Genomic DNA, 13,546 nt, shown 5'->3' with positions numbered 1-13,546 from the left:
ACAAGGTAGCCATGCGGAGGCTCTCTCAACTTCCTGTCTGTACTTGTGAAACCATCATCACTAATGGCCCGAGAGTTCAAAGTCTGCATTTAGCCAAGAACGGTCTAAATACACAGAAGTTTTCTCGCTCTGCCCATGTCATCAAAGGTGCTTTGTAGGGTGAACTTGAGGTTGCCATCAAACTTGGTTTTAATTTCTTTAGGCGGGAAGAAACCAGTTCAAATTTGGAAAGGTCCATTTATAAAACCTTTTCAAATTCACTCTCATTTTTTCAAAGATATGAGGGCCTGTTTGGAGGGCAGCTAGCTCCTGACATGACCAGCTGGTCAGTGCCTGTGGTCATCAGATATGATTCCCTTTTGGAAGATAAAATTAGATCTCCGACTCTGTCGCCTATTGCTTGCTGACCATGTTGGTTTGGAAGGGAAATGTAGAAGTTGGTTGTTTTATTGCACAGTTAACTGCTTGTGGTTCCAAGTCCACAGTCACAGTCAAATGACTGCATTTGATACGGATATGAATTATCCTCTAACTGCCTTGTGGCCACGGTGGCTGCTGTTCAACAAAAGTCAGCCTCATTTTAAAAGGCATCAACAGATACTAGTGTTTTGGACACGTTTTTTTGTTGTGTTTTTCATGTGTTAAAAGACATTTCAGGAGTGTCAAAAGCACTAAACACCATGTGTGAGCATTTAATGCTTTGAAACTGCAGTGAGCAAAAACAGATTCAGTCAGACTGGGTATATGATGTCATAAACCTAAGGAACCAATCCCGTTATTCGAGGGAGTGGCACTATACATGTCATTAGCGTGATTAGCCAGCAAAACAGAGAAGAAGTCAGGTGTAGCTACTCAGGGGTGGGGGTTTGGGGGTCTAGAGAGGGCGGGACCCTTTGCATATTCATGAAACCTTTAATACTAAATGAAGGGAAGGTGTAGAGCAACATGCAAAAAAAACATCAGAGACAATTTGTTGGTTCTGGCAGAGAATTTCATATTATTTAAAATATGACTGGAGATGGACTTTTATATTATTTTTGGCATGTTTGGACTAAGACAGACAGGAAAGGGGGAAGAAAGGGGGGCATGATGTGGCAAAGACTACCAGGTGGAACTGATAGAGGACTTTGCTCAGCCGGCAGGACACCCCCTCAGAAAGATTTAATTTTAAACAAAAAGGAAAAAAATGTTATTGAAAGACAAACTTTAGTTTTTGAAATGTTAATTTAAATTAAAACTATTTATGCTATGACTAAAATTAGACTTGCGTATCATCTACAAAATCTATGAATGACTAAGACGAAGGAAGTGAGTCAAAAATCCCAGCCAAAACTAACACTGAAGCTCTGAGCTAAATAAACATTTTAAGAATGCTCTCTTCCCAACCCTACCGACGCCCTGACAAGCAACTAAGAGAAAAAAGTCTGGCAATGGATTCTCTTATGTCAGATCTTATCAGCTTAATTACTTAATCTACACTACTAGATAGCAGTGTCATACTCTATCTTCACTTTTCTGGTTACATAAAAAGTAAAAGTTAACTTATATTCTATGTATATGGTTGTGTATTTTAAAACTAATGGAAGAGTAGCACCAATACAAATACATTTCTTGCTGAGAGAAAGACTGGGGGCACTTCAGCCTCCTGTGGCCAAAATGAGTATTACAACAACAAACACTAACAAGAATTATATGGACAAAGTTTTCTAGAGCTGCAACAATTTCCAACTATTTTGATAATCCATGCATCAATTTGAGTAATGGTTTTAAAGAAGTTAAAATTCTCAGATTTTAGCTTCTTAAGTGTGATTATTTTCTGGTTTCTTTACTCTAAACCACTGATCAACATTTTCCTTCATTTTCTCATATTTTATGGACCAAACAACTAATCGATCAATTGAGGAAATAATCGCTAGATTAATCAGCAGTGAAATTAACTGTTAGCTCCAGTCCTAGGATTTTTTTTCACTTGTTTCACGGTTTTAAAAAAAAATGAAGGAACTTAGATTACCCCCGAAAAAAAACTTTTTTTTCACCTGTTTTTTCAACACAGGAATTAAAACAATTGATCACCAGAATTTTTTTTCTTACTCGCCACCCAGGGCTTCCATACAAAACTGAATAGCTGCAGAAAACTTGTATGAATAGACTCATCTCCACTGTGTATTTCCTCTTCCATTCATCCTCCTTGTGGCCATGTGTGTTTGTTTTCAGGCTCAAGGTGGAAGGGCATGTCCAATCAGGAGAAGCAGCCTTACTACGAAGAGCAGGCGAGGCTGAGCAGGCAGCATCTGGAGCGCTACCCCGACTACAAGTACAAACCCCGGCCCAAGCGCACCTGCATAGTGGAGGGTCGGAGGCTGAGGGTGGGCGAGTACAAGGCCATGATGAAGAGCCGCCGGCAGGAGCAGAGAGCGACCTACACGCACAGGTAGACACCAACAGAGAGCGACACGCTTCACACGACTCTGAGATAATGGCGGAGTTTGTCCCTGGCAAGACAACGCCGAGAATTCACTCCATTGACGAGAGTTTGCTCTGCACCTCCACACTCTGTTGACAATGCCTACAGCTCCCAAAGCTCCTTTTATATTCGTGAAGACACAAACAAAAGTGGAGTATTGAGCCGGGCTGTTTTTCAGTTTGTCCTCGACGATGAATAGCATCCATCGCCATTGTTCCCTCTAACTCCTCCAACTAGTTAAGCTGGAGGAGTTGGAGGGAACTGTAAACAGTGGTTGGCTCTGAGTGTTTGTCTGTTTCAGTGTTTTTCTTTGTCTCACAGACGTACTCAGCACATCTTTTCTCTTTTGGACCATTTTGAGAAATAAAACATCAATATCAGAAAGTGACAATGGCTTTAGATTTCATTTCTTATCACTTTATTCAAACATCTTTTTACTGTAGTTATTGTGGTATTTTAAAGACAATCATTGCAGGTTCACTTCTTATTTCTCATTGATTATAGCAGCTTTTAAACTGAAAGCAGTGATGGGTGGGTATATTTTTATAGTCAAAGTTGAAGACACATTTAAATGTCAACCTGAAATTAAGATTCATTTCTTCTAAGAAGTCACTTTATATCATTTTGGTGCAATATTGGTGTGAAGTATTTTAAGTGTGCGCACTTTAAATAGTTCACAACTTTAATTCCAACCTCACAGACAGTTAACATGTTAAAAAAAGGGGGAAAACATCTTGTAACAACATTTGTAGGCAACACAGGCCAGGACCATTGGCAAGCTAGGCTGGTTTCCACTGTCAGAGGGAAATACAAACTTAACAGCACAATCGCCATGGAGTCATAGGAGTGCTAAAAAGAAAAAACAGAAGACGAAATCTAAAAAAGAAGAAGAAAATAAATGTGGAAACATAAATTAAAATATAAAAGAATAATTAGAGGCATTTTCGTTTATTTCTGTATTTAAAAAATAATTAAATAATTATTTTATTATTTATTATTATTATTTTATTTTATTATTATATTTAATAAAAATGGTAATAACAACTATAATAATTTATAGGCAGAAAAGACATATATTTTAAAACATAATATATAAATGAATATATACAGAAATAAACAAATAAATAAAAAAAATAAATGATAATATATACATATCTTTTAGATGTTGTTATTTGTCTAATATTCCCACATTTATTTATTCTTTTTTTGTTTCTCTTTATATTTCTAAATTTTTTCTTATTGTTTGACAGATTTATTCTTTTTCGTGGCACACCTATGATTCCACAAATCTCCTCCATGTTACTGGACATAAAAAAACTGGATTCTGGTTAATGTAACAGTCATATAAGTAGACTTGCACCGATTAATCGGCAGTGCTCGGAATCGGGCCGGTTTTCACGTGACTGGCCTTGACCGGTGACCGGCCGGTCAGCGTCACAAATCCGGTTCTGTGCCCGTCATTGTCACACACATGTTCTGCACGATGGTCACGTCATGCGCGCAGCAGACAAACTGACCGTGACGTCAACACAGCGCTGATAACAGCTACACACTCTGACACACGTCTGCTTGAAGATGGTGTCAGAGACAGATTCCAAGAACAAGATAAAGAGAAGACAGATAGTCTACAACGAAACAGAGCAGCTGACAATGTCGCAAAACAGCCGTAAACTCTCTCGCACTTCAGGCTAATGCTAGCAAGCTAGCAGCAGACTGCTGTTCACAGAGGGACAGTTAAAATCTCACCTCCTGTTCTGGCTGAAGAATAAACAACCTGCGTTGATGTGTCTCCTCAAACATTTTCTCATCCAGACTCCTTTAACTTCTGTGTTTGTTTTTCTCACGGCAAAGTTTTACTTCAAACTGTTGCACCGCGTTAGTCTCCGGTTTGTTTACATCCGCTTCCACAAAAGATCACGTGAAATCGCGTCCCACGAAATCCCGCGAGATGATATCGCGAGATCACGTTCACCCAATTCATAATCTTAATATAAAATTATAACAAGGCCTGGTTGTAATCTGGATGATTTTGGAGAAAGTATTAAATTAATATTTAATAGTCAGTGTCTTATTATGAACATATTTACAAGAAAAGTTGCAAAAATGTTTGTGAATGCTGTCAATTACAGTTCTTAGAAAGACTGAAAATCGGAACCGGCCAAAATCGGAATCGGTAGGTCAGACCCCTCAATAATCGGAAATCGGAATCGGCTAAGAAAGTTGAAATCGGTGCAAGTCTACATATAAGTTTATGCTATGATCTCCAGTTTCTATTGTTTGAATTTTGTTTTCGAGAGACAGTTTGGCATGTCTGGTAGGTCTAAATACTACAATACCCATGAGCCTCAGCAAAGAAACATGGAGTGTGAATTCAAAATACTTTCTTGTTGAATTAGTGGAGAATTAGTGGAGAAAATATTGACACATATCAGGCAACATCTATGCTGTTACCGATATTGACCAATATAGCTAAGCCAATACTGGCCATCTGATAGATCTGCTTGACTCTACTTTTTATGCAGGAACTCTCTCACATTTTGTTAATCTTTTGTAATGAAGATTCAGCTGGAACCCCAAAGTGATACATCAGTAGAAACTAACTGCAATGAATTCATGCTCTAGTTTTATCCTACACGTGTCACTTCCTGTCTTTCCAGTCAAACAGAACCACAGCAGATCCACTACTCCCACGGCGACGGGCAGTACCCGGGTGGCGGCGGTGGTGGCAGCGGCTCAGTCCCAGTGGCGACCATGCCCTTTCACCCAGCGTTACTGGAGCATTACATGCCACAGGTCCCGCCCGCGCCGCGTCGTGTTGAGGGCCAGGCCACACCCACTTCCCTGCCCAGAGAGAGGGAACGGGAGAGGGAGAGGGAGAGGGAGCGGCCTCCGTACAGCGAAGGAGAGGAGAGCGACGGAGGAGAGAGGAGCGAGGGAGAACTGGTGCTCCTGACAGACTGAAGTTGGGGGGGGGTTGAGGAAGAGAAGAAGAAAAAGGAAAATGGTGAGGGAGGTAAAGGATGAGAGGGGAGGGGAGCTGAGGAGGACGCATGCTCTTTGTTGACTGACAGTCTGAGACGAAGGATGGAGGACGAACAGGGGAGACGGGGAGGGACTGAGTCGTCACAGAACGGGAAAATTGCCCCTCTGTTAGACAACGGTTGTAAATTAGTTGTTTTCAGTAAAACCCTACACACACACACACTCACACACACACACGCACACACACACACACACACACACACACACACACACACACACACACACACACACAGACATACACACGCACATAAAGGCAAGCTCTTATCTTACTCATTTCCCTTCATAGACATGTCATCGGCTGCTTTGTTTTAGAATACAGAAGTTATAATGTAGAAGTTTTATCGTTTAATCCCTTATGCTTCTCGTTTTCCTCTCATGTTGATTTTTGACAAACAAAAAGACCCACAGGGATCTGATTCATTGGAGGAAAGTATGAAAGAAAACATACAAGTTCAATAGAATCCCTGTTTTCACCTGTTCGACAGCTGAGTAACTTGTGAGTGGTGAGAGCAACAGGCCTGTGACGGAGCGGTGTGTTATCAGTGTGTCAGCGCTGCCCCCTGCTGGTGGAGGCCCATTATTACTCAACAACAACATCCAGAAATGTGGGAGAGCCACCTGGTATTTGAAAAGTTATAAAACTCCAAATCAGATTTGATTTAGAAGAAAGGAAAAAAGAAAATCAAGAAATTAAAGGTGTATTCCAACAACTTAGTATTGCACTTCCATTTGAGATGGGGGACTTCGAGGCTTTCTGCCAGAAAGCTCTTCTCGGGTAGGCTTATTATTGTTATATCCAAAATTATATTTTGGGTTGAAATAGCAAGATTTCTGCCAGAAGGAGCTTTCTTGCAGAAAGCCTTGAAGCCAAATTTTTCCCATGTGTGGTTAAAGACTGGATCTTACACTTAACATGATGCAACTTGATAATATCTTTCAGTAAAACCTGCCTGCCTGGTGAAAGTGAGGTTATTTTTTTTCAGTCTTTGAGAGCAATAACAGAGCCAGAGAAGATGTTACATTAAACTAAACTTGATGTGATAAATGAGTTTGGATTCACATAATAGCAGCATTCAAAAATTATGCAGTTTAAACTTATACAATATCTATCCAACAATATCTAAATCTGTCCAAATGAAACAAAAAATATCATGGCAGGTTTGTGTTTCATGTTCATTTAGTGTATTTAAGGCAGAGTTCAGTTTTTAGAGACAAGGTCATGTCTTTAAGTGACTTGTTTAGAGCCATTGTTGATTTTTTTTTTTTATTTATATATTTTTAATGATGGAGTCAGGGAAGGAGGGTCATGTTCAAAGAAAAAAATATCAGAACTTCGTACATTAAAGGCATAAATTTGTGAGGGAAAAAAGGATATCAGACTATAAAGTCACAAATTTGCAAGAGAAAATCTCTCTGAGATTAAAGTCACAAATTTATGATTCCTAATCAAAAGTTATACTTTGCAATAAGATTTAGCAATAGGGAAATAATCATGATTTTAGCCCAGATTCACCATACTGAGATAATGCTTTTGAGCATCAGGAACTACAGTTTCATTAAAGGTAAACTTACCTGAGGCAGCCGTGATCCACACTCACCATCGAGGATGTGTGGCATTGCTTGTTTTCCGGTGGCGTAAAGTTGATCCAGCCTTGCAAAGTGAACCAATATTGTTCCTTAAGAAAAGAAAAAGAAAAAAACATGAATTTTTCTGAGTCTTTGAGATTTGTGACTTTAATCTCCCAGACTTTTTCCCCCCAACATTTATGACTTAATAAGTTTTTTTTCTCAGAAATGTAAAACTTAAATCTCTGAAATTTTGAGGTTTTTTTTTCTCAGAGTATTAGCCCTCTCCCCTGGCTCTGTAGATTTAACTTTTATTACCTCTAATGACCCTAATACACTGTCGTATGTTTGCCACCACCAGTAAAGTCACTGTTTCAGGTAAGGGAAGTCTCATTGCACCTAATAACTTTCAGTTACACCACCAACAACATTATTTTTAAGAAGCTTCATCCCAGATAATATACAGTAAATTCACAGTTGAACCCTCCTCTTCCTCCTCTTCCCACATCACACTGCTCAGCTGAGCTGTATCTGCTGTATCCGTGTGTCTATCAGTTCCCTCTCCATAGCATGGTGGGTTGATCTCAGCCTCACCTATTTTTTTATACCTCTAATGTTTGCTTCTTTGAGTGTTAATTAATTGTTGTGTTGAGCACTTCCTTTCTCTGTATCCCAATGTTGTTGTTGGTTTTTTGTTTTGCTTTGTTTTTTGCTGCTTTTGAGATGCAGCCTCCCACAGCACTGCAGTAAAAAATATCCACACACATCATCTTATATGCAGTAGGCTATATAGGTTATATATAGTTTATCTTGAAAGTCGTCAAGTTCTTGGGACTCGTTCTGAGATATTGATGATTTTCTAGAGTTTCTTGAAGCCGCACTGGAATTAGTTTCAGATCTGAAGACTGAAAGTGAAACTAAATGACATTTTTGCAGTGACAGATCAATCTGCCTCATGTTAGATTATTAAGGTGAAGTTCCACCTGAAAAGGCTAAACTGTTGTCTTCATAGCTCATCTTTTATTTTCCTGCTCCACAGATATCTAACAGAGAGGCAAATCAGTCCCAGAACACATTTCACATAGGAGCAGAAGCTGTCATTCATTGGTAGGATGTCCTTGTAAACCCACTCTCTATACAGAGATGGAAAAAAGAAATATACTAAAATTTTTGGGTGACTGAACCACTGGTCAAACTTCATGAGAACACGGACACCAAAATCATCCACAGGTCCTCAGTGCATTGTAGGATATGATGCTCCATGCTAACAGCTTAGCTTGCTAGCTTATACCTAGGTTGCATTCACTGATGGTTGGAGTTACTGAATTGGTATGCTTTAGGACTATGCTGAAAACTTGTCTTTTAAAGGCATCCAGATGTGTAAAAGTAATATTTGTGTGCTATTATCTATGTGTGCAGACTTGCTGATCTGCAGTCATGCTGCAGCCTATCATGAAAACACACCAGGGGTGAGTAGCGAACTGAGAATAAACAGTAAAAGTAAAAAGTTTTTTTTTAAACTCCCATGAAAAATAACGTAAAACGTAAAAGTGGAAATTACCACTTGAGAAACGTATGTAAGTAGGGTAAAAGTAAGTATAAGTAGAAGTAAAGAAGTACCTGGTTAATAAGTTTGTCAAAATACAAGTACTTTCCCATTTTTATATTTTTTAGGGTCTACTGAAACTATGAAAGTAATGTTAGCATTGAAGTTGGCATTTGTTAGCTTAACTGCTTTTTAAAGCATACCAATTTAAAAGCTCAACAAGCCACTGGCTACAAGATAAATCCATGCCAATAACCTCAAACGGTAATATTAATCATGAAAATTTAAGATAGCTAATAATGTTAGCTACATTTTCACCTACAGTATGTGCAACTCACTTCAATGTGTATGTTAGAGGAGGAGTTTTTAAAAGCGGACATCTCGCAGGTGTTGTTCATTTTTCCTCCAGGCAGCTAGCTCCTGATGCGCTCTCCTCCCTGTAGCAGTAACAAAGGTATGAAATATAGGAAAGTAAAAACTTGATAACTGGCTCAAAAAATATTCTCAAGTAAGAGTGAAAGTACAGTTTTCTAACAGGAACGTCAAAAGTACTCGAACATTGACTTAACGGTCATTTTGTTAAATTTTTCCATGTAGGAAAACGGAAATGTAGGAAAATGTAATACAAAAACATGGTAAAAATCCATGGTAATGATGTTACAGTTTAGCATAAATTCCAAAATATTTAGCTTTAAAGACAAATGTTAGCTTAATTCGTAATGTTATAAGTAAATTGGTACAGTTTAAGCAAAATGTAAGACAAAAAGTTGTTGATAATTTGTTATCTTCCTTACTTTCCATTCAAGGTGAAGGTGGTGCTGTTTAGGAGACTGCGTCCCAAAATCACTGCCCTGCGGATGAATATGTGGCGGCATCAGATAAAGTAGTGCCAGAAATAAATCTGCTCCATCTTCCTCAGTATGTTAAGCTAATAGCATGGTAGCTAGCAGCCAGTAGGAATCTGTGGCTAACACTTCTGAGCACATGGATAGTTTTGATGTCTGTTCTCAATCACTTAATTACATAAGAGTATTAAGGTCAGGCTTATTTTTTAAATTTAGCATTTGAAGAGTAGAGTTGATATACTGAGAATTAAGTTGAAATGTGAAGAATAAAGTCAACTTTATTCTCAACATTCTGACTTTATTTTCAACATAGAAAAACTTATTTTTTTATTCTCAAATGCAAAAAATAAAAAACTAATAACAAAAAATAATAATTAGAATTTTAATAAAAAAAAAAATTGCTGGCAGTAATACTGAGGGTTTAACTTTGACATTTCTTTATTCTCGAAATGTGAAATTAAAATTATGCCTGGCACTAATACTGTTCTGTAATGACTATATTGACCAATAGGACCATTTTTTGAAAAATCTTAGTGTACGTACGTCAATCCACCTATAGCTAACTGTAAAGTTGACAAATCAAAACAGCGAGAAAAGACTCATTTCAGACCTCGGGGGTTGGGGCTCATTTATACAATCATGGTCAGGGCTGTGTAGGTTAAAGATGCTGGCTTTTTGTGCACAGAGACGGATATCAGAGGAAAATGTTTATCTTATTTTAGTGGAGACATGCTGAGGAGTCACCTGTCGCTACCCCTGCTGATGTAAATATAGAAAGAAGAGACTTTATTTTGTTTATAAGAGCCTGTGTAATTTAAAGGTGTACGTTTCTCTATGTTTTCAGAGTTTTGTGTTGTTGTTTTTTTTTTTTTCTTGAAAGACAATAAATTGGTTGTGTTAAATGTGTGTAATTTATTTAATAAGCGAGAGCTTGTGTGTGTGTTTGAGGCAGAGCGGTGTGTGAGTCTCCCTACAGGCCCTGGTTGGTTCAGTAATTACTTTGCTCCATAATTCAGGTCTCCCAGAGGTCGTCCCCACGGTAACACACCACCTCAGCTCTTTTCAGCTCATCCCTGCACGTACATTATATCAGCAAGACAGTTCATTATTCCAAGTGGTATTTTCACCTAATATCTGAGTCAGTTTAAAAAAAAAAACACTGCTAATTTGCACCTCATGTAAACTGATTAATCATACCAGACAAGTCTTAATAAATCAGAAAGTAATACTGCCCCTTTATTCCTCAAGGGAGGCCTTGAAAAGCAGACATTTTATTCTAACTTGCCAAGCACAGCTGTAACTATAATACTGATTAGAAATGTCTCACTGGAACTGATGCACCTGAATGCATCTCACCTGTCATTAGTGTTATTAATTACACCTGTGCTTTTTCTGCTGTGACATGTTAAACTGTTTGTTTCTCCTGAAATAGCGGTTTAGTTTGGAGAAAACTGTTCAAATGAACAGCATTATATATATTTGTTATTTTTGTTTTTGTCATAAAATAGATCAAGAAAACATGACACCTTAAAACAACTCCATACCATAATGGTTAGGAATGACAAAAGAAACTTATTGATTAAGATTTGGATAGAATTTAGGCCATTTGAAATTAAAATCACTAAAGATTAATTCTTTTCATATGTTAGTTTGTCTGGATGTTTCCTTCAGGCAACCTTGTGTTTAAGAGGGCAAAACATATCTCAACAAACTTTACATCACAATTCATCAAACCAAACCCTCCTGAAAACAAGATACTGAGTCACATTTCAGTGTTCAATCATTTGTGTTACGTTTAAATGCTTCTCAGTTTCATGACGTGTGTCAGACAGTTGCACCCGTTTGTTGTGTTGCCGCCATCTTTGGCTCACTGCTTATAAGTTAAAATAAAATAGTTATCAATGTATTTTACACCATATCTTACTTTGGTTGAACAGTATTTAAATCTAAATACACAATACCAAAAATGTCATGGTGAGAATCCATAATGGTGCAGTGTTACTTCAAGAAAACAACAGTTTTCTATTAATTATCAAATAAAGCAGTGTTTCCCACTGTCCTGCATGTTTTAGATGTTTCCCTGCTCCAACACACCTGATTCAAATGATCAGGTTGCTATCAGGCTTCTGCAGAGGCTTGAGAGCAGAGAAACACCTAAAACATGCAGGGTAGGAGTCCCTGAGGACCAGGATTGGGAAACACTGACATACAGTACATTTAACAATTCAAAATGAAACTTTACTCATGTGTTAATGTGAATCAGTGTTTTTCCAGATTGTAAAATGACAGAAAAAGACATTTTCAAACCATTTTTGTTGCGAGAGATGATGGAGTTGAACTATATGAGGAATGCTGCATCTCTATAAAGCATTTCACTATAATTGAGGACGTATTGTGTTAGTGTAAACCACCAAAAATGGGTTTGTTAGCTACAACATCATATCATAGACGGTTAAGGGATTTTCTAATTCAGTTTCACTTGGCTGTTTCCTTCCCAGTTGTTAAAAATAAAGTCCCTGGGGATAGTTCACCCAAACATCACAATTCAGTCATTATCTCCTCACCCTCATGCTGATTCAGTGTCGGGTTTATTTTTTTACTCCACAAAACACTGCTGGAGTTTTTTTTCTTTTTTTTTTTTTTTAAAGGAAAACAGTGTTGCAGAAATCACCCAAACAATGGAAGTGAATGGTGACCAGTTTTCAAACTTAAGGAGACTTGGATTACACCAGATGAGCAGTATGGATGCATTTTATGTTTTTATACTGTTGGTTTTTTTAAGCCTCAACATGCCAAGTTGACTAAAACAATGTTATTTACACCATGTTTTTTGCTTGAATCTTCACTGTAGATCTTTAACTTGGAGCCACGTTCACAAGCGCCTGCACATCCTCTGAACTGGTTCTGTGTGGTGTGAGAACAGCATGTCGGGACTTTCCACCAGACAAGCAGTATGGAGGCATTTTATGTTTTTTTCCATTCACCATTCACTTGTGAAATTCGAGCAGTGTTTTGTGGCCTAAAATCCTAAACCCGACCTTCAGTTGGCATGAGGGTGAGTAGATGACTGAATTTTCATTTTTGGGTGAACTATCTGTTTGAGGTTTGCGGAAAAAACCACCCATAAGTATTATTTACTAGTTATTTACGAGTTTCACACTAAGATAAAATGGCTAATCAGGACTGTGTGGGTGTGGTTTAATCCAATTTGACTATAATGAAAAGACAAGAAGAAACACCACACAACTGTCATCAGATTCTGACTCAAACGTTGCAAAGAGTCTGATTAGTACACTGAAAAATGTGACATCGCAAACACGATGAAGTCATGAAGAAGTAATGCTGAGTTAATCATGATTACAACACTTGGAATTCAACAGAGTACATGTGCACTGCTGTGACATGTCAGATTTTTGGCCTGTCCCTTTAACTGCAGACTGAGGAAGACAGTTAACATTGTTCTTGTATTCAGTCATTCATGAGAAACATTCCTGATAGTTACTGAAGTCCTACATGAATGAATTCATGCTTTTTCATACATGGTCATTCATGATAATTCTTGAGCCATTAAGTGTTACCTTATTTTTTATATGAACAATGTAATATATGTATACAGACATAAAGCAGAGTACAAAGATTATAACCACTAAGGATTATAACCTCCTATGTCCATACTTTACTTAGTGGTATTACCTTCTTTGCTAACACTTCATTTGAAGGGGTGTGCATACAACTGACATGACACCTGTCAAGAAATCTTTAGGACTGCTTTCAGTAAAGGGACAGTACACTCAAAAATGCATATTCTTCTCCTGGCCTGTAAAGCTGTTTAGACTGATTTGGCACGAGTTTCAAAGTTTTGGAGACACCGGCTGTAGACGTGTGTCTTTCTTCTTTCCAATATAACAGGACTAAATGACCACAGACCTTGTTCTAAGCAGTTTTGCATGGTAAAGTAGTAAGAAGGAGTAGTTCTAAGCAGTAAAAGGAGTAAGACTCCTTTTACTGCTTTATGGATAAAAGCATATTATTTCCTCTTAAATTATTGGTTTGTTTGAGTTTTGATTTGAGTGTTAAATATAA

General features: G+C 37.9%; 1 protein-coding gene across 6 annotated transcripts in view; it reads left to right on the top strand.

Annotated features, from left to right (window-relative positions):
* The window catches only part of sox13 (SRY-box transcription factor 13), a 72,120-nt gene extending 65,379 nt beyond the window's left edge, over positions 1 to 6,741 (top strand). For all 6 annotated transcript variants that reach the window (XM_084727204.1, XM_084727195.1, XM_084727212.1 and 3 more), the window contains 2 exons: positions 2,215 to 2,431; positions 5,122 to 6,741. In XM_084727204.1, coding sequence (XP_084583330.1) covers positions 2,215 to 2,431; positions 5,122 to 5,425 — 521 coding nt within the window. In that variant the 3' untranslated portion in view covers positions 5,426 to 6,741. The remainder of the gene's footprint in view (positions 1 to 2,214; positions 2,432 to 5,121) is intronic.
* The last annotated feature ends 6,805 nt before the right edge of the window (positions 6,742 to 13,546 follow it).

This window comes from Lutjanus erythropterus, chromosome 2 (assembly GCF_056507025.1).
Source record: "Lutjanus erythropterus isolate fLutEry1 chromosome 2, fLutEry1.hap2, whole genome shotgun sequence".
Taxonomy (NCBI): Eukaryota; Metazoa; Chordata; class Actinopteri; order Lutjaniformes; family Lutjanidae; genus Lutjanus; species Lutjanus erythropterus.
This window is presented reverse-complemented; position numbering and strand designations above follow the sequence as displayed.